General features: G+C 53.4%; 3 protein-coding genes across 27 annotated transcripts in view; 2 read left to right on the plus strand and 1 right to left on the minus strand.

Annotated features, from left to right (window-relative positions):
* Positions 1-5,830, plus strand: part of SNX27 (sorting nexin 27) — a 66,232-nt gene extending 60,402 nt beyond the window's left edge. The window contains exons 11-12 of one of the 2 annotated variants that reach the window (XM_034990031.1): positions 66-125; positions 1,021-5,830. In XM_034990031.1, the coding sequence (XP_034845922.1) occupies positions 66-125; positions 1,021-1,068 (108 nt within the window). In that variant the 3' untranslated portion in view covers positions 1,069-5,830. Of the gene's footprint in view, positions 1-65 lie in introns of both variants that reach the window. The other variant, XM_034990030.1, reaches the window with a different exon arrangement.
* A 4,513-nt stretch (positions 5,831-10,343) lies between these two features.
* On the minus strand, positions 10,344-23,633 carry CELF3 (CUGBP Elav-like family member 3). Of its 24 annotated transcripts, none has more exons than XM_034990034.1 (13): positions 23,489-23,633; positions 22,195-22,277; positions 17,129-17,177; positions 16,580-16,708; positions 16,362-16,441; positions 15,341-15,484; positions 15,012-15,153; positions 14,590-14,739; positions 14,160-14,225; positions 13,765-13,896; positions 13,352-13,495; positions 12,554-12,691; positions 10,344-10,886 (listed from the first exon to the last, which is right to left on the minus strand). In XM_034990034.1, the coding sequence occupies exons 1-12, from the start codon at positions 23,631-23,633 to the stop codon at positions 12,564-12,566; spliced, it is 1,392 nt and encodes a 463-aa protein (XP_034845925.1). In that variant the 3' UTR covers positions 10,344-10,886; positions 12,554-12,563. The 24 variants fall into 24 exon arrangements, with proteins under 24 accessions (XP_034845925.1, XP_034845937.1, XP_034845934.1 ...); XM_034990046.1 differs by lacking the exon at positions 10,344-10,886 and having other exon boundaries at positions 12,564-12,691; positions 13,412-13,495; positions 13,765-13,786; ... (1 more) ...; positions 15,344-15,484; positions 16,580-16,705; XM_034990043.1 differs by lacking the exon at positions 10,344-10,886 and having other exon boundaries at positions 12,564-12,691; positions 13,412-13,495; positions 13,765-13,786; ... (2 more) ...; positions 15,344-15,484; positions 16,580-16,705.
* The window catches only part of RIIAD1 (regulatory subunit of type II PKA R-subunit domain containing 1), a 34,978-nt gene continuing 30,491 nt past the window's right edge, over positions 20,795-25,281 (plus strand). The window contains exons 1-3 of the transcript XR_004676436.1: positions 20,795-21,100; positions 21,491-21,762; positions 22,023-22,099. The gene's annotated coding sequence lies outside the window, so the exon portion shown is untranslated. The remainder of the gene's footprint in view (positions 21,101-21,490; positions 21,763-22,022; positions 22,100-25,281) is intronic.

Here is a 25,281-nt window from a genome sequence, read left to right on the forward strand (position 1 = left end):
AAGGCATGGCCCTGTGGTGCCTGATCTTGAGAAGTCAGTGTTGCTATTTTGTTTTTGTTTTTCAGTTTAATTATATGCATGAATGCTTCGAAAGGGTGTTCTGTGAGCTCAAGTGGAGAAAAGAGGTAATTCTAAACAATCTTGAATTGACTTTATCTGTTTGTTTGTTTGAAGTGATAGGCCTGTGGCCAAATACCTGGGACCTTCACCTCCATCTCAGTCTTTATAGGAATATTAGTTAGAGACTGCTTATTCTTCTAGAGCGGTTATTCTTCCAGCCTTTGGAGGCTGAATAGACTGTGCAAAAGAAGCCCTGCTTTTGTCTGTGTGTAGCCATTGGCTGTAGGCTATTCCATCTCCCATGACTTCATGGACCCTCCTCTGCTGTGGTTTTGTTTTTGTTTTTTAATCAAATCACTGCCTATGTTGTTCCTGACCCAAAAGGGCAGCTGTCCTCGCTTTTAGCTGTTCTGACTAGACAAGTCGTGACAGAACCTGTCTGGGTGAACCAAGAATGCGTATGTGTGGGAAGGGTTCTGCTCCTGTTTTACTGCTGTCCATATTTGCCAGTGCTGGAGCAGAATTTGGAAGATTCTGAATAATTTGCTACTGATTCTCAAAGACAATGTTTCTGAAGTTCAGAAGGTAAAGTCAGGATTATAAAAAATTTATAATCTTGGTATAGTAGAAAGAACATTGGGCTCTGAGAATCAGATCAGGATTTTGTCCCAGCTTTTTTCCTCCCTGCAACGTTGGGCAAATGAGCCTCCCTAGATCTCAGGTTTCTTGTCTTTTCTCATCTATAAAATGGGAAAGCTGAACCAGATAACTAATATCTAAGCTCCTTTCTGGGTCTAAAAGGCTGTGCGTCTAGGTGGGAAGTTATAGCAGAGGTGGAGGCCAATCAGATGGAGTCATCTAGCCATATATTTTTCTGTTTCTGTCTGAGGGTGGCCACCAGGTGGGAGGAGATGCAGACACCTCAGGCTTCCCAATGACTGTTCTCTGTTTCCCTTTCAGAACATTTTCCAGATGGCGCGGTCACAGCAGAGGGATGTGGCCACCTAGCCTTTCCTCACCCCTCCTCCTCACCCTCATCCTCTCACCCCTTTCGTCTCCTGTGTCAGACAGAGTAACCATTAACACAAAAGAAGAGAAAAAGGAAAAAAGTCATTATGTTCAAAAGCCCTAAACTAAATACTATTAATAATCCCTCTGAATTTCATGTCTCTGGAATTGAGCTGGTAGAGAATGACAGATTGGTCAGCACCAGGAGTCAGCTGAGTTAAGACAGGAAAATAAGCCCAACAATGCGCCAAAGGTATCTTTGTCCTTTCACCTGGGCCTCGTACCAACAGACTCTCCTTGTACTATATTTTTAAAACTGGAACTATGAACTCCATCCATTTGCACTGTTCAGACATATATATGTATGTATGTAAAAATTATATATATACAAATTAGCTGCACGTATATACATATATATATTTCTTTTTAAATTTCATATTGATGGCAGTACCTTTTTTAGCTTGTGTTTTTACACACCTTTCACTAGAATTCATGACTTCTCTCTTGCTCTCTTTATTTTGAAACAAACTTTAAAAAGGAAAAAAAAATATTTTACCAGGAAAATACCTCTCCTCATGAAGGACTCGAAAAGTTTACAACCTGCTTGGGTTTTTTCCCCCCTTTTTTTGTATTGAGTGAAGATTCTGGCTCATGGGTTGCCGTAGAGTCTGAGGAGCAAGGAGCATAGTTTCTTTATCTTCCACGAGGCTGCTGGGGAGGAGAAAGAGGTGTGTTTCTCAAGGGTAGCAAGGCTTGCAGATCTGCAGGGAGAGTCTAAAGACTTGGTGTGGTCTTTGATTCCAAGACAACTTTCCTGGTCCATCTCTCTCTTCCACTCATGGCTTTCTAGCCACATTCCATCCACATCTCCTTCTCACTTCCCGAGGGCCCCTTGAATGCTCACCCTCCACTGACCTAGAATGGTGGGGAGGGTCAGCTCAGGAGCTTGATGCCACAGGAACCTGAAACACTTCGTGGTTGTAATTTCTCATTTCCCTGCCGTTTCTGAAGCAGGCAGAGTACTAGGGACCAGAGTTAAAGCCAATACCTTTAGGCACAAAGATTGGACTTAGGGGAAAAGAAGGAAGAAATGCCCTAAGTACCTAAGCTTTTCCCTATCCATTCCTGACCAATAACCACCCATAACCAATTACATTCTCCGTGACTTCCTTAAAGAGCCTTGTTGGGGAGGGACCTGACAGTATCCCCAAGGCCTTAGGGAAACTTGGAATGAGTCAGTGGTCTGTGCCAACCAAACCAGTGCCCATCCAAGCCAGCCGAGGACCCAGGAAGGACCAGTAGGAATATGGTTGATTTGAGTTGGATCTCAATTTTTAATGAAAAGGAGACTGAAGATAAACCTTTTTGTCCCTCAAAGAGCTCCTCATTTCACCTTGCAGTTTGAGCTTTTGAATCCTGAGAGCTGTATCCCAGGACCTGGGCTGGGCTGACCAGGTGGGGCAACACTCTCAGCCCCAGGCTCTAGAGATAATACTGCATTGGGAGCTCGAGGTTGGGCTCCGGTGCAACTGGAACACGTCTGTGAGCCTTCTTTTCTTTTTCCCTTCTCTACCTTCTAAACAAAAACCTCCATTGGGTGGCATCTTTTGCTTTGTCTAACTGGGAGGCAGCCATACTTGGTTTAGTCACTCTACTGAGCAGTGGTGGGGTGGTTTGAAGTTTTTTTGGTAACTTGTTTTTGCAGATCGTCGTGAGGCCACTTTTCTTTCTCTCTCACCCTGTAATCCTGGCAGCTGCTTGCCCCAGGACAGTGTGGGATCATACAGGACACCTGTCTTCCCTCCCCTTCTTCAAATCTAGGTGGAATCATAGAATACAGAATGTAGGGATGCTGAATGTTTAATGTTACAGAGAGTGATCCCTGGTTTGAAAGCTTTGATACAGGATTATCTTCTTTTGGCTTAAATGAATTTAATAATGAGCCAAAGGACCCTAGAAAGAAGATATGCTGATTCCCCGCTCCAAAATGCTAAAGAGGCTTTTGGCACCAGCTTTGTTCAAACTGTAAACATAGCAGCAGTTTGCCTGTATTCCCTCAGAGTGGGAGAGGAATGAACAAATCTGGAGTCCGTGCACTATCCCAAATATTGACCTCCCGTTGTGAGATGTGAGACGGGGGGGATGCCCGTAGGATGGAGGCCCCTTGGAGTGGGTGGATGCTGCTCTGGTCCCTTTGTGGCAGAGCATTCATTCACTTGGTGCTTTGGAGACTAGGCGAGGGCCCCGTGGGTATTGGCCTGTGGGCAGAATCTATTTAGGAACAGCCCCTACTTGTGGCTGTACCACTAACAAAGCACCCAGTTATAGCAAGGGGGGGGAAGGAGGGAGCCCCTGGAGGACGGCACCTTCCCCTCTTCCTCCCACAGCAGGCCTCCTGGACCAGGGCAGAGGTCACTGTGGCTCCATAGGATCAAGCTCTTTTTTGCATGAAGCAGTGTTAGTGTGACATCCTTTCCCCCCTTGCTCTATACTTCCTCTCCCCAATCCCTGCTGTCTTTCTTAGTCCTGGGTTGTGCCCAGGGAGCCTTCTGCCCAGTCTTCTTTTGCAGTTTGTCTCTGGGAAATGGAGGGGCTCCCCCTCCCCTCTGCTTTGCCCCAGCAGAGCCAGCAGGATCTTCCTGATCTCCTGTTGTCCTTCCCTCTTTTACTCAGTTTCTATCCTCTTTGGTAAAAGCTCAGAGTTTTGTACAGATCAGGAGAAAATGCAGGCCCTGAGAAACCTGTCCCTGCAGAAAGGTTTCCTTGGGCCATGCTTTGGGCTCTCTGCTCTTTATATTTTTATTCTACTCTTCCATTTTCCTGCCCTCTCCTTGCCCTCAGCCTAAGTTCAGCCCAGGTGTGTGCTCAGGGCAGCTCCTAGGCCTGGCCTGTCTAGTTTCATCCTGTCATCACCCAGGCCGGTAGCTTTGGTTATCCCCTCTTGTAGCTCCAAACCTAGTGCTTGGATCCAAGCAGCAGTACAGGGCATTGACAGGAGGGGACACCTCTCTCTCCTCTCAGAATTTGCCACCTTACAGCCTGGTTCCTAAGAGGCAGGTTTCCTTGAGGAGACTGCATCCTGGTTGACTCAGGTCTCCAGACCTGGAGGGACTATTGTGCTCTCTGGCTGGATCAGTTCAGCATAGAGACCATTTGGCTGTTGGAGCCCAGCGTACTGCTAGGTTCCCTCACCAGGTTGATTGTGTCCCATTAGCTTCCTTTTGAAGGGAGGACAACACTGTTGATACTCAGAAGAGAAGAGAGGCAGTGGATTTGCTTCTTCAACTCCTGTCTTCCAGTTCCACCTCCTGCCTGCCCTTCCCCCTAGCCCTGAGCACGTCATGCCAGGCCTCACTCATACCAGGACAGCAGCTCACTCCTCAGCAATAATCTCAAGTGTGGGGAATGCTTAGGGTTCTGGGGAAGGGTAGGAGCAAAGAGGGGAGTGCTGTGGGCTGAAGGCACTTGGCCAGTTGCTAAATTGGACACCAGTTTTATATCATGCCCCCCTTTTAAGCCAGTGAGCTGGGCTTCAGTTTTCCCCAGGCCATGCATACTTTTAATTTATTTGAGAAACTCTAATTGTATTTTCACTGCAGTATCTTGTATTTTTTATTTGTGATTTAAGAAATGTGAAGAGAAAATACACAGACACATAATGGCTAACAGTGTTTCTTTCATTCCTTGTTCTAGAGCTAACCACTCTAAAATTGTTTGGTAATGTCACTTAGTGTAATTAATTGTAACATATTCTTTTAAATAAATTGATTTATTGATGAAAGTAGTCTGTGCCTTCCTAGATTACACATCCTTTGGGTTGCATGGGAAGAAGTGAAGAGGGACCTTTGAGATTGGAGTTAGAAAGGTCAGTCTGAAAATGGGAAGGAACACCTAGGTGGTTCTCCTGGGTAGCTAGTGGGGCAGTCTTTTGAGGGCAGGAGATAGAGAAGCTGGGAGGCCCCTCACCTAAAGTTCTGTTTCCAGTGGCTCCTTTGGAAATGCCTCCTCCTCCCTCAGATGTCAGAGTTGATTGTGCCAGTCCCCCCTCCCCCCAAATCCATGGTAAAACTCACAGGACTCCTCTCCCTCAGCCTTACTCAGATAGAGCCTAGCAAAGCCCTTGGGACACATCTTAGCACTGTCCCCCTACCCCAGCAACATGATCTGCTATTTCATTTTACAAATACCTCAGGAGACTGATCTCCTGAATCTGAACCTAATATAACAACAACAATAATAATGCATAATAGTAGGCACTCTGGGTGGTTGTATTCCTTCCTCTGCCCACACCCCTGAGAATAAAGGTGGTCCTGGATGTACTTTGTTTTTACAGAGGAATCCCAGGTGCTGTGGCCTAATGACCTACTCCAAAGAGTACCTGCTCCTCTCTGTGCAAAGCTCAGCATTTGCATTAGGTCAGATATTTTGTTATTTTTGTAAACCTTTCTTATTTTTTTAACCCCTGACCATATGCTTTTGCTCCTTGATTGAAGGCTATAAAAGCAAGAACTAGTTTGACATTTCTTTTGGCAGTTTGGGGAGAGACATTTGTTCTGGGTCTCATTCACTCAGCCATCAGCATTAAATAATTGGGATCTGACAAATCTGATAATGGGGGAATAATTCTTTTTTCTTTAACAAGGAAAGAATCTGTAGAGAAGTAAAAAGTGGAATCCCAGAGTTGAATTACAGAAGTTTAAGTAAACAAACATTGATTGGCTATCTGCCATGCGCAGGTCATCCTGTTCTATACAACAGCAGATACAAAGGCAAAGGAAGAGCCATTGTTGCCGCCTTCAGCCCAGCAGAGAACTGAGAGATTTACGAATGACATGATACACGGCAGTGGAAGGTTGAAGTGCCATAAGGACTAGGAAGAAGAGAGGGAAAAAAAGACCTCTGGATGAAAGCAGCTAAGGAAATCTTCATGAAGAAAGTGGCGTTTAAGATGAACCATTTAGGATGAGCAGGATTTCAACAAGAAGGTTTTTTCACAAAGTTTATTGAGCTGTTATGTGCCTGACACTTATAATTGGGAATGAAAAGCCATGGGGGGAGGGGAAGGATCAAACCTGTCCAGATGAACAATGAATAGTCCTATTTGATTAGAACTTAGGGATGTGTAGGAATAAGATGGAAGATGAGGTTTGAAGAGCCTTGAATGCCAGGGTGAGGTGTTCTACATTTAAAAGAAAAGGTTTTTTTAATGAGCTGCAGTTTAGAAACTGGTGCTTTAGAATACACACAGAAGGCTCAATTAGGACACTGTTATGATTAGTTGGTAAGTGGAGGCAGTGATAATTGAAAGGAAGGATATGGATGTGAGAAAAAAATTGTGGAAGTAAAATCTTTCGTGATTTAATAACATTGAATGCATGTGTCAGGAGTAAAAGACTCCTGAGGTTTCATGTCTAGGTGGCTAGAAAATGGAAATATTTAAGAGTTGAAACAGGGAGAAAATGTTTTAGCTTTGGACCTATTATGATTTAAGCATGGGTGAGAAATCTAGATATATAGACATCCAGCAGTTACTTCTTAATTATTTGTTGAGCACCTTCTAATGTTCTGGGCACTGTTGAGGGTGATGGGGATACGGTGGTAAACAAGGTGGAGAATGGACTCAGCATCTGTCTGTGAATGGATTTGTAGAAGGCTTCTATGAAGAACAGGTTGTAGGAGGGCGGGAAGGGAACCACAGAGACACATGAGGACACCAGAGGGCTCTGGTGGTATGAGGGTGACTTTGGACTTTGTGGCCATGGAGATGGAAAGACAGATGTGTGTAGGTCAACAATATATTTGAGAGAGAGGACAAGTAGGGCTTTGCAGTTGGATTGAATAGGAGGCGTGAGACAGTGAATAGTGGTGCTAGATACTTATGAGGAAGCCTGAGGGAGGAAGGCACTCCCAGACTGAGTTCAGGACAAAAGTTCAATTAGAAACACACAGCTGGGAGTCATTCTCATCAAGTGGATGAGAGGATGCAGTATATTGGAGGGAGACCCCATTTGTGGGGGGCAAGAGGAAGCTGCCTGATTACTCAGGGAAGTAGACCCAGAGAAGGCCCAGAGAATGGGAATCTTCGAAGGACCAGATGCTTGGCTCAGGGCGACTCAAGTTGTCAGACTCAGAGAAGAGAGTGAGTCTTGGCCGCAAGTGGAAATGCTGCAGTCACAAATACTAGAAGCCAAGACCGCGAAGGCTTTGACATTTTAGCAGGAGAGTGAAAAGACGAAGCCCTGCAAGTCGGATGGGCTGTGCAGGGTCTCTGCTGAGGAAATGGAAACACCTTGCCTGATGTTTGTCCATTTCTAAGCTCTCAAAATATGGCCAGGGCATGGGGATGCATTGGAGGAAGAATTATCCAGGGCTTTCCCCAGCCACACTCTCATCCCTGGAGCCCCCCTAATGGAGGATATTTTCCTAAATGTCTGTTTTCATTTCTATAAATGGAAGGCTCCTCCCAATCCCTGCTATTAATCTGTCAGCTCCACTCTTTTGCCTTAAGAATTTCTTTTCCTTTTCCCTTCTCTTTATGCTGCCATTAACATTGGAACAGTAACTTGATCATATTGGAAGAAGCAGCTGAGTTTCATCCTGCTTGGTCTGAATTGGGGGATCCAACTGTCCTCATTTCTTACTTCTTCTGCTCTCCCATTTTATTACTGCTCAGACCCCCCTGCTCAGAAGAGGTGGTAGTGAACTTCGGGAGCTAACAGAACTACCCTCCTTTATACCCTTCCTACTATATTTGAAGCTAATATGATGCCTAAGAAATCTGTTTTTATGCAAGATACAAGTTCAGAGCTTCCTTTTCTGTCTCCAAGGATCCTACGTTTTGCCATCAAAGTCCCTAGAGATGATGAGCACTGGGTGATGTATGGAATTACTGAATCACTATATTGTATACCAGAAACTAATATAACACTGCTAACTATACTGGGATTAAAATAATTTTTATTTTTATTTTTATTTTTTTTAAAGATTTTATTTATTTAACAGAGAGAGAGACACAGTGAGAGAGGGAACACAAGCAGGGGGAGTGGGAGAGAGATAAGCAGGCTTCCCGCCGAGCAGGGAGCCTGATGTGGGGCTCGATCCCAGGACCCTGGGATCATGACCTGAGCTGAAGGCAGACGCCTAACGACTGAGCCACCCAGGCGCCCCTAAAATAATTTTTAAAAAGGACCTGGAGAATCCCTGTCCCTGAAATGTTTTGTTTCCCCCCAAAAGACCCCTCTGTGTCTCCCTCTTCATCATTCAACTTTACTTGTATCTACTGCTTCTCTGGAGAAAATCTGGCTCCTTTGGAGCTCCTTCTCCTTGCAGGGAAGGGCAAGCCGTGAACAGTGACAATAAGGATTCTTCAGTGTTTGGTGAGGGGTTGCCTGAGATCAGGGGGGATACCAGGAGGAGGACACTTCCGATTCCTTTTGCCTCCCAACTCCTGCATCCCAGGAGAACCCACCAATCAGTATGTCACTCTGGGAGATGCTCTTTGGTCTCAAATACACCTTCCATCTTTCTGTCCTGACCCAGAAACTGCAGTGAGGCCACAGCGAGACAGTACAAGGGAAAATTCCTGGTGTTGATACCAACTCCTGCTATCCTTACACACACTTTTGCGTGTCTGTTACCACACAGACACACACACACACACAGACACACACACAGACACACACACACGCACACACACCCCCACATATTCGAGATTACAGATGCTCCTGCCTGGATTCTCTTCCTTCTGAGTAAGGCCCCATCCCTGGACTCTGCCAATCTAAGAGACTTGTTTTCCCTGAAACGATATCCACAGGTATGTTTCTATTGCACTTCACATGTTGCTTCTCTTCGTACTACTCTCAGTTTGGGGCAGTTTAAGAGAAGGCCAAAGTACGGGGCTGAGGTTGGAGTGGGTGGTGAGGAGTCACACATCCTTGTGCGCTGGTGGAACAGCTTGGCCTAAGGCTGGCTGGGCTGGAAGGTGAGCAAGCTTAAAGTGGGGGGGCATAATGAGGGTGGGGTAGCAGGTTGCTGCTAAAAGCAAGTGGCCTAGATGCTGTGAAGTCACACACTACCCCTGTGTGAGCCCCCTGAACCCAGCCCTAAAGTAGTTCACAGAGAAGAATCTAAGAACCAAATCGGAGGGACCTCAGGACTTATGCAGTCCACCTTCTGCTGATGGGACTCGCTGTGACAGCCTGCTTGGTACTTGTTGGGATCATTGCCTCGGGTCAAAGACCAGGTAGTTGAGCCTGCAAGATGAGAGAATCATGGGCTTTGGAGTCTGACATATAGGGCTTCCTTCCTGCAGCCATCCCTTGGTAGCTTTGTGATTATGGATAAGTCAATTACCCTCCCAAGCCCTTTTTAACCTGTCTATAAAATTGTATCCCGCCTCACAGAGTTGTTGGGAGGTTAAATGAGGAAATGTACATTTAGGGCCTGTAACAGAATCACAGAGCAAAAGCTTAGCTCCCTGTATCCCCACTGGTAGGTGCAGAGACAGCTCACCCCCACCAACAAGGGAGAAATGGAGGTCAGGAACATGAGAGTGAAGTCCCCAGCCTTCAGAGGGACAGGGCTGGATACAAGAGAGGCCTGCTGACCTGCTTTCTTCCCTCTGTGCCTAGTGCTGCAGAGCATTCCAGGATTAAACCTCAAGGAAGGGTGGAAGAATGGGATCATGAAGCCATGGTCAAGGCCTGGACCCCTCAAAGGTCTTGGACCCTCCTAACAGGTCTCTCTCCCAAACCTCCCTCCCTTCGTCCCCTCCGCAGTACGCAAAATCCCCTCCCCGCAACTTTCCAAGACTCTTATTTGATGCTTTTAAACTTTTTTCTTTATTTAGACAGAAAAGACCAACTCTTTAAAAGTAAAATGCAATAAATAAATAAGTTAAGCATAGAGAAGTGTCTGAAACGGACTCCCCAGTCTCCCCTTACCACTCCCACCCCCACCCGTTTCTTTCCCCTAAAACCTCTTCCTAAAGAAAATGATCAGGTAATAAACCCCTGTAGCCCTCCCCACACCCTCCTCCCAAATACCCAATTACCCCCAAAGCAAAGGGAGAAATCAAGAGAGAGAAAAAATCCAAGGGAAACATTGTCTAAACTCCCAGAAAGAGAGATGGCAGCGTCCGGGCCGGGCCGGGCTGGATAACGCACGGGTGGTAGTGGTATTTACACGGAGGGGACCAGCAGAGACTGTAAACATTTTTAGGGGTTCGGGGGAGGTCTTTTCCTCATGAAAGGAGGAGGGTCTCTGTGGCTGACTGGTGGAGAGGCAGCCCTCAGGGCTCCCCCACACCCTCCTTAGAGGGGGCCCATGGGGGAGGCAGTGAGTTTTAGGGCTGGGAGCCCAGGGTTCAGGGATATCCTACCTCTAGCTGAGGGTGGCAGGGAGTGTGAGAACCAGCTTCTGAGAAACCCCTAATGTGGGGAAGAGGCTGGGGTGAGGGTGAGGTGGGGAGCTTGTGGGAGGCCCCTCTGCCCTCCCGGGGGCCACAGGCCCGCTGGTGGGGGAGGCAAGTGTGAAAGCTGGGTACAGAAGGTCACCACAGGAGCCCCAGCAGAAGGCAGATACCCCGGAGCCTTTGAGCCTGTCCCTTGCTCCCTCACAAAGGCCAAAAGGGCACCTGGGAGGAAACAGGCCCTTCAGGAGGGGCGGGGTGGTGGGAGTGGGCCAGTGTCCTGTTCCCCCAGGGCTGTGAAGCAGCTTTTGCCCCAGAGCCCCATCGAGACCCGGGCAGGTGTGCAGAGAGGGCTGGGACCAGACGTGGGGAGAGGGGTGTGGTGCCCCTTCCTCTGGTGTCTCCAGACCTGTGAAGGAAGGAGACATGGGTGAAGCTGTGGGGAAGACACAGCCAGGGCAGGTCATAGGCCCTGCCAGGGAAGAGGTAGCTGGGCTGGCTGACGCAGGATAGGATGGGGCCGCCTGGGGAAGACAGGTCATCCGAAAGGCCTCAGTCCAGATGGAGCCCCACAGCTGTTGGACAAGGGGCAATGATGGAGGAGACGGGAGGGAGAGGGCCCATGATATAAGAAACCAAAGGATATGCAGAAGGAGATATTCACACAGCCCGTGAGAGAAACAAAGGCTGGAAGATATGGTGACAGGGACTGGAGGGGACAAAGCAAAGGAGTGAGACAACAGGCAGGCAGGCAGAGATAGCTAAGAGAAAGGAGGAGAAGGGGCAGCAGACAGACAGACACCTGGAGGAAGAGCAAGGTGGCCAGGCTAGGACCTGGGGCTGGGCTTAGGGCTGCAGACTTGAGGGCTGAGACCCCCAGCCCCTAGAGAGTGCTCTCATTCCTTTTCAGAAAGGAACAAAGAAAGCAAGAGAGAAAGGCACAGAACACAGACCACAGTCACCAACCACTGTTGACCAAGCACATCCCGCGAGCTGCCCCCGGCCCTGACCCTGGGCTGAGGGGCGCTTCCCTCCGCGGCCCCCTCCCCAAATAACAAACAATCGGCTCCAAAGACAACACGCTCGTTCCATGCAACTTACAGGGGCCCGGAGCAGGGGTCCGGGGATGGGGGCTTCGGCCGACAATGAACACGGGCCCTGGGCTGGGGGGGCCCCCAGGGTGGGGGGAGTTAAGCAGCCAGGATTGGGGGGAAAGGGGGAGAAACAGAAAATGTGGGTATTGTTCTTGGGTTGTGTTTTTTCAGGGGTTTGGTCCAAAGGAGATTAAACAAACACAAAAGTCACCAAAGCTCACAGCTCTGTGGCCATGAGGCTAGGGTGGTGGTGGCAATGGGGTGGAGGGGACCCATTTAGTGAAATTCAGGCAGTCCAGCATTTTGGCCTTCTCCACCTAAATTGAAGCTTCTCCTGGGAGGCCTGAAGCTTGGACTTCCCCCAGTCTGTTTTGTGCACTCTCCACTGTCCCATGGGCCTATACTGCATCAGAGTCCAGGGTCTATACTACCTGGAATCCAGGGCACTGAGGGTCTGATATCCCCACCTCTCAGGAGGATAGATATTCCAGGAGCCATGATTCTAGAACCCTCCAGTATCCTGTACCAGCCCCCTTACTTCCCCAACTCTACTCCCCTAATTCCACTCTGACCCAAAGGAAAACCAAAAAGAGAGAGACACACAAACACATGGACACTGACCAGACAAACGAGACCAGATACTGAGGAAGACGTGGGGAGTGGACACAGATCTAGACAGACTTGGCTCTCTCTGGGGTCACAGTTTGTGTGTGTGTGTGTGTGCGTGTGCATGCACACGCGTGCACACGCATGTGTATGTATATGTGTGTGAGAGAGAGAGAGAATGACTCGGGTGATTGAAACACAGCATAAGGAAGGAGCTATACCAGATCCCTGCTTCAAGTGCCCAGAGTCAGGGGTGGGGGTGGGGTGGGCATCCCTGAGGCTGGGGGAACAGGGGGGGTGGGAGGGCAGTCCAAGTGAGGGCCCTGGCTTCAGTGTGAGGGAGCTTAAGAGGTCACAGGATGAGAACAGGACCCACCTGGGGGCCCTCAGTAGGGCCGGTTGGCATCCTTAGGCCGCTTTAGCTGGACTTTGAGGCGCTTCATGCCAATCTGGAAACCGTTCATGGCCTGGATGGCAGCCTGCGCACTGGCCGGATTGTCGAAACTCACAAAGCCTGAGGTGAGAGGGGCATAAGGCCCAGCCCAACCCCACTTCACTTGCCTGTGCTGAGGGCCAGAACCTGCTCTTTGGTTCCCCGGCACCACCCTACTTCCTCCCGGGATCCTGAATGCCTGGCACACAGTAGGCATTCGATGGGTAGCTGCTGATTGATAGGTTGAGTTAATGAATGCAGTCCTGCCACTCACATGCACTAGGACATTCTTTCCAGCGCTCTTTAAAGGGCAGCCCCTTCCTCAGCCTGGATAACTCTGAAAACACCACTTCTGGCCCTTCATGACTTCTCAAGCAGGGCGGACAAGGCTCCTTCTCCCTTGAAGCAACTTTAGACACAAAGCCAAAAGACTCCACTCCCTAAGCCTTCCTTGTGAAAACCAAACATCCCGTTCCTGAGCCTCTTCCAGACCTCATGGAGCATGAATTTGACCAGTGCTCAAGGAGAAAAGGTAAAGCTGCAGTTTTTGGAGGAAGAGCTGGGCCTGGACAGCAGCTGGTACAGGATGCCGAGGGTGTAAGAAAGGCTCTTTCTGACTCTTGGACAATCTGGATTTCAAAGTTTGGGCCCACTGTGACCATAAATGCCTTCAAATGTCTCAAACCTTGTCCATAGGCAAAAATGTGCCGTATTTTATCTTTTGGATCATCATATTCTTACCAAAACACTTGCTCTGATTGGTGGCCCGGTCAACAAAGACTTTGGCTGAGATGACGTGGCCAAAGGGGACAAACATCTGGAGGATCTCTGAGTCCGTGAACTCCTGGGGCAGGTGGTAGATGAAGATGTTGCAGCCGTCAGGGCCTGGGTGGTAGCAGAGACAGAGGCAGAGCCCAGTGATTGGGAAGCACTCAGGGGCAAGCGCCCCACGGAAAGCAGGCCTGGGGCAGACCCTCCCATCCCAGCCCCCAGGGTGCAGGCCAGGGCACCAGACACCTCATCCCCACTCGCTTTCTCCCCGCACATGGGGCCAGAGGCAGGCTGCGAGCAGGCGACCGGGAGTCCCCAGCCCAGGGCAAGGGCGCTCCTGTCCCGGAAGGCTCTGGGCTGGCAGGAGGGCGCCCAGGCCGCACCTTCCCGTTGCTGTGGCTGCGGCTGTGGCGGCTGCGGCTGCTGCTGGGGAGGAGGTGGAGGCTGCTGGGCGACCAGGGCGGGAGGCTGCGGGAACGCGGGCGCCACCAGGCTGTAGGCTGCTGGGTAGGCTGCTGGGGGGTGGAGAGCAGAGAGCTAGTGTGGGTCCCGAGACTCGCCCGGCCCCCGGGGCCCTCTGGCCAGCAGCCCGGGGTGGACAGGGATGGACAGGGCTGAGAGGGGTCAGAGAAGGAGCCGCCTTGAACTCTGGGTGCACTGCCCCTAACGTCAGGAAGCCCGAGGGGGTGGCTGGCAGGGCGGGGCGCCTGGCAGCCCAGCCTCGGTCCCACGCCGTCCCTCCCGTCCGGGGTGGCAGGGGGGGCCCTGGGCTCCTCACCTGTGTAGTGCTGCATCCCCGCGTAGGCCTGCTGCAGGGGGTCCACGGGGGCCGCGGGGCTCTGGGCTGGGGAGAGCAGCACCGACTGTGAGGGTGGGGCAGGACGCAGAGGAGAGGCCAGGCAGGTGGGGAGGACAGCCTCACAGGGCACGGGGTGTGACGGGAGAGCGCGCAAAGGCCCAGAGCCGCGGGGAGAGGGCAGAGCGTGGAGTCTGTGACTGGCTGTGCAAACCCTGGGCTTCTCTAAGCCTCAGCTTCCCTGGCTGAGAACGGGCAGGAGCATCCCTGCCCAAGGATGACAGAGCAGGAGAAAGCAGCTTATCACCCCGAGGCCTGGAGAGGGAAGGGGCGCCACGGCTGTCTGCGGGCAATGGCAGCGGCGGCTTTGATAGTTGCTGGGGAGAGAGCGGGGGCAGGCAGAGACCCCCACCTGGGTAGGGGTGAACCCCGTTGGGATAGAGAGCATCAGGGGCAGGCTGCCCGGTGGGCTGGGTGGGCACCGGGCTGTAGCCGTTGACGCCCAGGGCAGCAGGGATTGCCGAGACGGGCGTGGCAGCGATGGCAGGAGGGGTGCTGGTTCCTAGGGAGGAGAAAGCGACAGAGACAGAGCAGAGAAGCGGGGACACACACACACACACACACACACACACGAATGCAGAGAACCAGTCAGCAAGTCTGCAGGCAGAAGGGAGGAAGCAGGCCACTCTCTCACCCCTGAGTCCCTTCCAGGCCCTCTGGCTTCCCTGAGCAATGCCCTGTGTCCCACCCCCCCCACCCTCCTACACCCCGGGCAGCAGCTCCTCTGACCTGTCCCATTCACACCCAGCCCAGCCCGCCTCGCCGGGGCCTTACCTGAGGATGGGGTGATGGGAGTGGCGATGAGGCCATTGGCATTGATGGCGGCCATGTGCTGCATCTGCACGGCAGCCATGGTGGCCATGGGGCTGAGGTAGGCACTGTGAGCCGCTACCAGGGCCGCCTGCTGCTGCATCAGCTGGGGGAAGGGGAAGAGAGGAGAGTGGGGCCAGGTCCCCTGTGCCCAGCCCGAGGGGGTGGCTGGCAGGGCGGGGCGGGTTCCCCTCCCAGCCCTGGGCCTTGGCACTGGAAGGGTGGGGACAGGTCCTGGAGGCCAGGAGGAGGCGGGGATGGGCCAGGCCCAGCACCCAGGGGTCAGTGCTCACAGCCTGGGTGTAGGCGCTGTAGGCTCCAAACTGCAGGGCGATGGGGCTGAACATGCCCAGCTGGGTAGCCACCTGCTGCATTCGGCGGAGACCTCGCTCCTTCTCCGTGTCAGCAAACTTCACCACCAGGCTGGATGAGGCACCCTGGGCAGTGGCCACGCATGTGGTTAGAGGGACAGTCGGGATCTCTCCTCCCCAGAGCCCTCAGGGCCTGGCCTCAGTTCCACCCCTCCAGGCTTGGCCTCTTTGGAGGGCAGCCATCGTAGTGCCTCTGTCAAATGGGAAGATTTTAATCCCAGCCTCCCCCTGTGCCAGGACGTGCAAGAGACTAGAAAAAGTTGAGAAACTCGAAGGCATGTGCTTGAAAAGGGAAAGGCCTACTGGAATCCAAAGGGCATCTCTGGCTTTTCTGTGAGGATTCTGAGCCGGAAATTATCCCCAGGTTGGAAGGGCCACAGAGAATATTTAATCCCAGGCTGGTGGTGCTGGCTAGCCACCCCAGCCCCCACACCGTGACTCCTACCCCCGCACCCTAAACCTTACAGTGTGCTCAGAGGATGAAGCCTCAAGTTTTCATACTACCTTGCACTAAATAAAAACCAAACCCAAGAACATTTGCAGAGAGTGTTGTAGAATCCTGGAATCTAGAATGCAGTTCTCTGTTCAGTGTTGCATCCTTTTGACCAAGTTCCTGCTAAATGCCCAGCCTCTGCTGAGGGAGCTTCAGAATCAGCTAGTTCCGTCTGAGAACTCTGCCCTGCTGGAGAGCCCTCCACGAGTACAGTCGGTTGACCCACTGCTAATGTGCAGAGGGCACGTGCAGCCTCTAAGCAAGTGTTCTGGCGCCCAGCCAGTGAGGGGGTGGGTATGGGAAGGTGGGGGAAGAGACAGGAGATGGAGAGCCTGAGGGGTGGAGGAGGCCAGGGAGGAGGGCAGGGCATGCGGACTGGATGCGAGGGATAGGGATAGGGGCCAGAGGTGGGGAGATGTCATCTGATATGTGAATGTGAGGGGGGCTCACCGGCAGGGTCCGGCTGCTGTGAAGGGTGTTGATGGCCGCCTGGGCCTCGGCGTGGGTCTGGAACTTCACAAAGGCGCAGCCTACAGCATCCAAGAGCAAGGAGGAAAGGGTGAGTGCTCACCCTCAAGGGCCCCCACTGTCCCCGTTGCCGGGAAGCCAGTGGGAGAGGAGTGGGAAGGCCAGAAGGGCCAGTTGGGGAAGGGGTAGCGACTGGGTACCTTTGCTGGTGCCGTCTGGCCCCCGAAGCACAGTGCACTCGTCTATGGTCCCAAAAGGCTCGAACATCTTCCTGACGTCCTCATCTGTCTGCTGCTTCCCTAGCATCCCCACAAAGAGCTTCCGGTCTTCTGGGGGGTAAGGCACAGGAGGAGCATGTTCAGGGCCCCCCGGCTGCTTTACCAACTCTATTCCCGCTTGGGACAGGCAGAAATCCTGCCCTTCACCTTCAGCAACTCCCTGGAGGTCCAGGCACTCCCCACCCTGGGACTAAGGCTTCTAACATATGATACCGGTGATGTTTGGGGAAAGGGGGTACAGTTACATAGAGGGCTCAGTCCAGTTCCTGAAGGGCTTGCACTTTACTCTGGGCTTCAGTTTTGCCATCTCTACAATGGGCTGGATGACATCCCCTCTGACCACACTGACTTCAATCCCCACCTTGACCAGGAACCCTTTGGAATTCTCAGATTTTCTTCCTCAAGAGAGGCTGCCCCTCAGCTACTCCAAGCCCTGGGCCTGAGTCCAAAGTCCAAAGGTACAGCACCTACCTCCTCGGCTCTCGCTGTCGGCCGGCTTGACCTGGATCGGCCTGTTCATCTAAAAGGAGAGAAGAGAAGGCAACTGCTGGGGACCTCCTCTGAACCCCAGGGGCCCTCCCCAGGCCGGGACCTGCAGAGAGGCTAGAGGGAGTAAACCCCAGGCCCTAAACTGCTGATGGGAAGGAAGGGATGGGCCTAATCTTGTTTAGGATTAGGACCCGAGGGGATTAGAGGCAGTGGAAGGTGAGGATGTAGAGGAGGATGCTCCTGGGGCCAGCTCCAGGCTCCGGTGAGGCCCCAGGTGACTTGGCCAGGGATAAGTGATGCCGGCTTTAGGGGGAGAATGGAACTTCCCATAGGACCTGGGTCCTGAGACAGAGCCCAGCCAAGGGGCTATTCAGCAAAAGCTGCCTCAATTTTGCAAAGTAGGCGCAACAGAGGCCACTCCAATAAGCAGCCCCAAGGAGGACTGTCGACCCAGGGACACCCCACATATGCCCCGACTTCCTTCTGACCCCTGGAGGTGTGTCTGCTTCTCTATCTGCCCCCCTACACCCCTTGACCCCAGGGGGAAGGCACTCGGGCAGCACAAAAGGAGCAGATGCCCAGTCTCCGTGGCAACGGGAGAATGCGAGCCATGGCAACCGCCCACTCAGCCTGATTTATCCCTCCTGTCGCCCTGGCGACCGTGGTGACGTCATCACTTCTGCTGCTCCACACACCCGGCGAAGGAGTGTGGGGGGGTGAGAACAGGGTATGCTGGGGGTGGAGGATTTGGTGGGGACTGGGAGGTGGGGGAGGGGCCCAGGACAAGCTTCCTGATTCGCGCTGAGCAGGCTCTGCTGGGGCCACACTGTCCCTTCCTCTGCCTTCCTCCTCCAAATCAAATCCTTGGTGTCTCACAGCTGAGAGGGCTCCGAAGGAGGAACTGCTGTCCCGTGCTCTTTTGACATTCTCCCTGTACCCTGAAGTTCTCCAGAGCTCTCCCTTCTCTTCACTCCTGCAGCATCTCCCTTTGTTCAGTCTCCAGTGGAAATGCAGACACCCCCCAGTTCCACTCTCCACGTTCTTGTCTGGTGAGGGGACTTAGCAGTGACTTCTGCAGGTTGATTTCCTTAACTAGCGGGGAGCATCTTCGGAACTGGAGGGAGTGGAAGCACTCAGGATTTTGTGTCTGAAAATATTTTGCTATTGAGGGGGCATCCTAGCTCCAGTGACCAAAAATAGATATTAAACAAAAGAAACCATTTATCAACATTCTGAGGGGGGCTACGGGTATCCTCAGGCAAGGTACTGGACTGGGGGTCAGAAGACCCGGGTTCAGGGACTGGCCCTACCACTCACTAGCTGGGTGACCTTGGACAAGTCACTTCTCTCCTCAGGGCCTCAATGTTCTCATCTGTAAAATAGTGGGGCAGATCAGGCGGTGGTGAGTCAGGTTACCCTCAGCTCTAGTGTTCCAGCTTTTGGGGATCTTGTGTGTCATCACTTCACACAGAGAAGTGCAGGATTGATAGTTGCCCCTTGCCCCTTCTCACACCAGACCCTCCCTGGTATCAGGCCATTCCAGTCAGTCTGACAGGACTCTGCTGGTGAGGTATCCCCAGCCCTGGATCAAACCTAAGCCCCACCTCAGCTGACACTCCTGTCCTGCCCCACCCCCATTTATGGATCCGAGAGCAGCTGGTTGGGGGGAGGTGGGTAACAGTCACCCAAATCCTCCAGCCAATCTGCTCCCAGCTTTATCCTCCACCAATCTGGGATTATCCCATGGAGGTTCAATCTCCTCAGGAGCTTGTGTGTGTGTGTGTGTGTGTGTGTGTGTGTGAAAGAGAGAGAGAGAGAGAGGTGTGTGCATGGGGTGGGGGTTAGCTGCCCAGAGCTCTCAGTCTTGCATCCTCCTCCTCTCTGTAAAGTAATCAGGAGGTGCCCCACGGGCACCTCAGCACCAGCCACACCCCCTACGGAAGAGGTAGAATCCGAATCAGGGTCTTTCCACAGCATCAGGGAATTCTTTACTTGACACTAACCCCTTCCCAAAATGCCCCTAGGGATTTGCGGTTCTACTCGAGGGTGGGGAACCTGCGACCCAGAGAGAAAGGATGCCATTCCCTTGCTGCACGGGCTTCCAGGCACAAAAATAGCACCTCAATAAATATCCACAGCTGATAGGGATTCACACAAAGACACACACAAGCGCACAGGCCACAGTGCAGACCACGTTGACAGAAGGCTCCCCTCGCTCCCCTACAGATAGACAGCCTCCCTCAGTGGCCCTCAGTGACCCAGGCCCAGGCTCTCCTTCTTGGCCTGGCACTTCCTGTGGGAAGCTCGGTCTTTGTTAGCTCAGCTTGGGCACACCTGCCCCCTCCCTTGAGTCCAGCTGGGCCCTGTTTACCTGGCAACCCGGAGTCGGGCGCCTCTCTTCCCTAGCCACCATCAGCCAGATGATAAGCCCTCCCGAGGGCCTCCCAAAGAAGAAGAGGCTATTTATACTCCAAGTAGCACTCAGACCACTCCCCAACGACTTGGTCACTCATAAGGCCCTCATCCTTCTCACCAATAGCAAAGACCCCACTGCCAGGAAGAGCTTATATTTCCAGAAAATCTAATTCTCCTGGGGATAGAGGCCTGCTGCTCTCTCACCCCTGGCTCCGGACTCCCTTCCACCCGGTGTCCCAGACCACACACGGGTCCTTTCCACGGGGCCAGAATTCACTGGCCCAACAGCAAGCCGACAGGGAGGGCCCACGTCCCCAGAGTGGGATTTTGGCTCCCTCCCACCACCACCTCCAGGAGGCCACACCCTCTGGGCAGGGAGAATCCAGGGGACTGTGGCTGAGCCCCTCCTGCGAACGATCAGGGGAGAGAAAAGGAAACGGGGCTTGACAGCCACAGGCCCAGCCTCCATTCTTCCTGTCTGCAGCTGAAGCATCACCCTAATGTGGTGGCACCTTGCAGATTCCGGGGTGACAGAGATGGGGAGAAAGGAGAGAGAGCTAAATGCCCCCATGAAAAAAGAGCCTGTTTTGGGGCACCTGGCTGGCTCAGTGGGTGGAGCATGTGACTCTTGATCTTGGGGTTGTGAGTTCGAGCCCCACGTTGGGTGTAGAGATTACTTAAAAATAAAATCTTAAAAAAAAAAAAAAAGCCTGTATTAGGAGGGTGTGGAGGGAGATTAGACAGCAGGAAGAACTTCCCACAGAGCTGGCACACTAAACAGCCGAGACTGTTTGAGGAAACAATGCTGCCAGGAAGGCAGGAGGCAGAGAAAAGACCTGGGGGATACAAAGGGTCAGGCAGAGCCTGGCCACAGACATCTGCTCCCCTAGACTGCGCTGATTTGCTCCCCCAAGCCCCTAGCACGTGGGTCCCCTTGGAGGATGGGACCCCCCCCCCCCGCCCATGTCCTATACTAGAGGCTCTGTCAGGCCAATCTGGATCCTGTCCCCTGAGGCAAAGGCCAAAGTGGAGGCCTCAGCGTCACCTGGGAGCTGGCTCAGGGGCAGGGCTAGACACTCATTAACCAGGTACCCTTCTCCCTCACCTCCCACCCTGGGCCTGTTTGTTTCCAGGAAGGGGAGGCAGAGCCTTTCCACACCCGGACAGTTGGAGCCCTGCCTGAGCATGCAAGGAGCTGGAGGGGGCCGACCCAGGGCAGATGCCCGGCTAGCGAGACAGAAAAAGACGAGACGTGGCGACGGAGATGAAAACTACTGATTTGTCAGGGGTCTCCACAGAGAGAAGGGAAGAAAGGAAAGTTGAGACGTGACGTGATGGAAACCAGGCTTCCCAGGGATGCGTGTGCCCACACCCACACAGCCAGGCTGGCGGGCGCACGCGCACACATGTGCACACGCACGCGCACACAGAGGCTCCCTGGATCCCGAGCCTGCTCACACACACGCATGCACAGATCCTTAATTCCATGGGCCAGGGCTGTTCTGGCTGGCTTGCCACCAACTAGGACAAGACGGAGGGGTGAGAGCCAGGCGGGTGGCGGGCTTTGCTCTCCGGGCAATATTCAAGGGTTGAGGGCCACAGAGGGGGTGGGTCCTAGACCTCTGAAGGTTGGAAGCTGGGAGTGGGTGAAGTGGTTCTGATGTTCCTGGATGCCCCCTCCCTTTGCCCATCTGTTTTGTCTATTTCCCTCCCAGGAAGGGATGGAGAATCAGCGTTTTTCTCCATTTCCCACATGGGGGGAGGGCTAGAGGCTGTGACACGTGTGTCTCCAGCACCCAGGCTGTGCTCAGCAAATGTTTGCTGAAGGGATGGACGGGGTTAGCTCTCAGTCCTGGGGCTCAGGGGGTGGGAGACAACAGAAGCACAGAGACAGCGGAATAAAATGGCACATCCTTTCCCCGCCCCCAGGCTGCCTGGATGGAGGCATCCTGAGATTCTCTATCGCTGCCAGCCCAGGCCTGGGGCAATCTGCAAGGCTGTCTCAGAAGAAGAGAAAAAGAGCTGACTTTTTCAGGAAAGAGGCCATGTCAGAGGGCACCCCTGCCGACCTGGGCACCCTTTGGGGGTCAGGCCTGATCCTCTGCAATGATGTCTGCCCCTGCCCTTGCTTGCCCCCCAGCTCAGGCCCACCTAGGCCCTGCTCCACCCTGATGCCCAAAGCTCTTCCTAGAAGACACGAGGTGAGTCTGTCAGAGCTCAGAAGCCCACTCAGAGATGCTAGTCCAGCAGGCACCAGCTGTCCATGTCACAGCCAGACATCCCACCCTCAGAGCCACAAGAGTGCCTGGGTGCTTCCTGCTTACTTTGCCACACACTTGGTGTCCAGAGTCTGTCCCCACGCCTCCCAACCAGCTAAGTTCTCTCTGTGTTGCCCCATGAGCAGGTTGCTCCTTACAAAGGTCACATTTGCTCTGCTAATCGCTGTCTTCCTTCTCTCCAGGTAGAAGAAATGAATGCATCTCTAGCAAGAAAGAGGGGTGTTAGAAGGAGAGGGGAGCTTCCTGGTGATGAGAGGAGGTAGAAAATGAGCTCCATGTCTCAGGAAGGTGGTGAGCCCCCTGCCCTTTCTAGGGCCCTTCTCAGCCCTCTGGCCCTACAAATATGGGACTCACCCCTGGAAGCGTCTTCTGTTCGTGCAGGGCGCTCTGGGCCTTCAGGGCTGAATCGCGGGCACAGTATGTCAGGAAGGCACATCCTGAGGAGGGGCAGGGGCAGAGAGACCGGGTGGGGGTGAGTCCCTGATCTCCCCTCCCTAAAAGGCTCCCCCCAACCATGAGACTGAGGACTGGGAGTCTTGTCTCTTCTTGCCACTTTCTGGCTGCTGAAGTGGGAAGGTATCTGAGAGGGGCCAGACATTTTGCCCCAGGGAGTCTCTGGGCTGCTGAACTCAGGGCAGAGACCCAGAGCCTGGGAGGTTTCTGTGGTGGTGGCACTGGAAGGGGGGACTGTTGGGAGAGGGGGCTTTGTGTGGGGGGAGAAGGGGCATGTGGTTGTCAGACAAGTGTGTGTGGTGTGGTTTCTCTCTTCCTTCGCTGGCCTCTTTTCCCCTTCTCCTTTGCCTCTACCTCCCTCCATCTTGGTCCCCATCACCCCTCTCCTCTCTCATTTTCCCTATTTCCTCATCTCTCTCCAGTTCCGCGGGAGGCAGGTGGAGGGTGGAGAGTGGGATAGAGGAGAAGGAAAGGGGAGAGCAGTTCACTGCAAGTCTCCAGGCCAGTGGAGGGGGAAGCAGTGGGCCCCCACCCCCATCCCCAGTGCCTGGAGCTCTCCAAGTCCTGACCGGGGCCTGACCCTGCTTAGCAAGAGCGCACAGCCCTGGACAGGCCCAAGGAGTGTCGCTTGGCCAGGCTCTCTTAACTTCCTGCCCCCATACTTCCCAGATCTATACCAGTCTCTGTTCTCCACACCCTGCTTCTCAGGTCCCTTTCTTGGGTCCTGGATCTGCCCTGCCCAGTCCATGTCCACTCTTGCCAGGTTGACCCCCACCCCAATAGTGTCTGAGACTACTAAGATTCTCAGGCACGCGTGCACGCGCATGCGCGCACACGCACACACACACACACACATACACACACCCCTGCCAGGCTCCTTATCTCCCAAACCAGATCTCTTGATCCTCCATCCTCCTTTGAGTTCATCCATGACACTACCCTCTCATCTCTAGGATCCACATCTCTGCATCTCCTCGACAACTCTTCCCCCAAAGAGGCTGTCTTTAGGCCTGCATCAGAGTCCCCTGCTCACCCTGGCTGTTCTCTTCCAGGTCCTCCATCCACTCCTTAGCCCCTGAACTCTTTCCTTCCACATCAGCCCTTTCCAGCCACTCCAGCCCTCCAGGCTGGCTTCCTCTCTGCCCAGCCTCCCCTCCCACCCCTGACACCTTTCCAGCCTGGCCTGACCCCTCACCCTTGTGCAGCCCGGTGTACTTGTCCTTGATGACAGTCAGCTCGAAGATCCGACCAAACTGTTCGAAGATTGGCTTCAGGTCCTTTTCCTCCAGATGCCTCGGGATCTGCCCCACAAACAGCTTGATGGCATCCGGCTCCTTCATTGGGGCGGCCCAGGAGGAGGGGCCGAGGGGAGCAGGGAGAAGCCCAAAGGCCAGGGGGAGCTGCCCAGCAAGGAGGCAAGTGGTGGGGGCCGGGGCCCAGCCGGGGCTGGCTTTCCCTTTGGCCCCCAACCACAGTGCTGAGGAGAGGGGCAGCTCTTCACACAAAGGAGGCCCAGGGAGTTGAGGACTAGGGGTCAGGGGTCTAGGCAGACACTGTCATGCCACCAGGGGGCATAGCCCAAACAAATGATCTCCCTCCCAGAGATTTGGCAAATATCCCAGGATGGGGGTCAGTGTGCTCAAGATCTGGAGGATTAGGGTGGTATCAGGGGTGCTGGGAACTGGGGGTTAAGAGCTGGAGTCGGGAAAGGGCCTGAGGAGAAGGAGGTTTAGGGGTTAGGGGCCTGGTAGGTTGCCAGCAGCGTCGGGTGGGGGGGGCACTCCTGATGTGGGGCAGGTGGAGCTCTCGTTGGCTTTCCCGGGAGGACACCTCCCCTGTGGCTGATCCTTCTGCTGGGTCCGAAGATCCCTGATGCCAGATGCTTGATCTCTGATGGCGGCAGGGCTCCGGGGGTCCCTTCTGCCCTGCCGCCCCCCTTCAGATCCTCCCCTCAGCCCCCCTCCCACCCCCACCCTGGTCCCCGGGCCTGGGCTGCTGCTGGCTGCTCCCGCTGCTGGGGCTGCCTGCTTTCCCGGTCACCTGGGTCCCGGAGCTCTGCTCTCCGGCCGCGCTCTCCTCAACAAAAACCTCCCCCCTCCACACCCCCCTCCCCACTCCCACCTCCTTTCCCCTGACATCAGTGATGTCAGTCTCAGGGGTGGAATACAAATTCTCTACCCTGGAGAGGGACGCACAATCCAGACAAGAGCCACGCCCTCTTTCTATCTCCTTCCTTCCTGACTCCCTTCCCACCCCCAGAAGAGCGGCTGGTCCTGTTGATAATAACCCTTCCCCCATCTTACTCCCCAATCACGAGTTGGGCAAGACACTAAGATGGAGAATTTATAGAGGAGCCCTAAGGTGGGGTCCATTGTTCCGGGGGCTGGAGCTGTCCCCGGTGCTGGAAGAGAAGACCCAGGAGAGGGGAGCAGGGGGGAGGAGGAGAGGGGAGCCAGCATCTGGGGAGACTGAGTGTGGGCAGTATAGGAAAGAATCCGGGAAAAGAAAATGGCATAGGAACAGTTGGTCAGGTTGGGAGTGGGGGGAGGAGGGAGGTGTAGATGGGGTGGGAAGTATGTCTCAGAGCCTGGGGGAAAGGGCAGAAGGGTACCCAGAGAGGAAAGATGGAAAGGGGGGCGGGGTGAAATGAGCGCAGAGAGAGAGAACTGTGTATTTTCCAGAAAAGGATCCAAGAAAAACTATGTCTTGCTGGCATTTGCCAACACCCCCTTCTCTCCCTCTGGGTGGTTTGTGTGTGTAAGTGTGTGGGCAGGGAGGCGGCGGTGGTGATGACTTCGAGAGTTATCGCTGTAAGCTCCTTGAAGACCAGGGCACTGTTTAATTCAGGATTTTACTGTTTGGGGTCTAGCACAGTGTCTTGCTCATGCGTAGTTGCTAAACAATTATTTTTTGAATAAACAGTTGATGCAAAAGAACCTCTGACAAGAGCAGATCCCTGATTCCTTTGTGGGGGGGGGTGGGGGAGAA

The sequence above is a fragment of the Mirounga leonina genome, unplaced genomic scaffold (assembly GCF_011800145.1).
Source record: "Mirounga leonina isolate KUSES-001 unplaced genomic scaffold, KU_Mleo_1.0 Mir_493, whole genome shotgun sequence".
Taxonomy (NCBI): Eukaryota; Metazoa; Chordata; class Mammalia; order Carnivora; family Phocidae; genus Mirounga; species Mirounga leonina.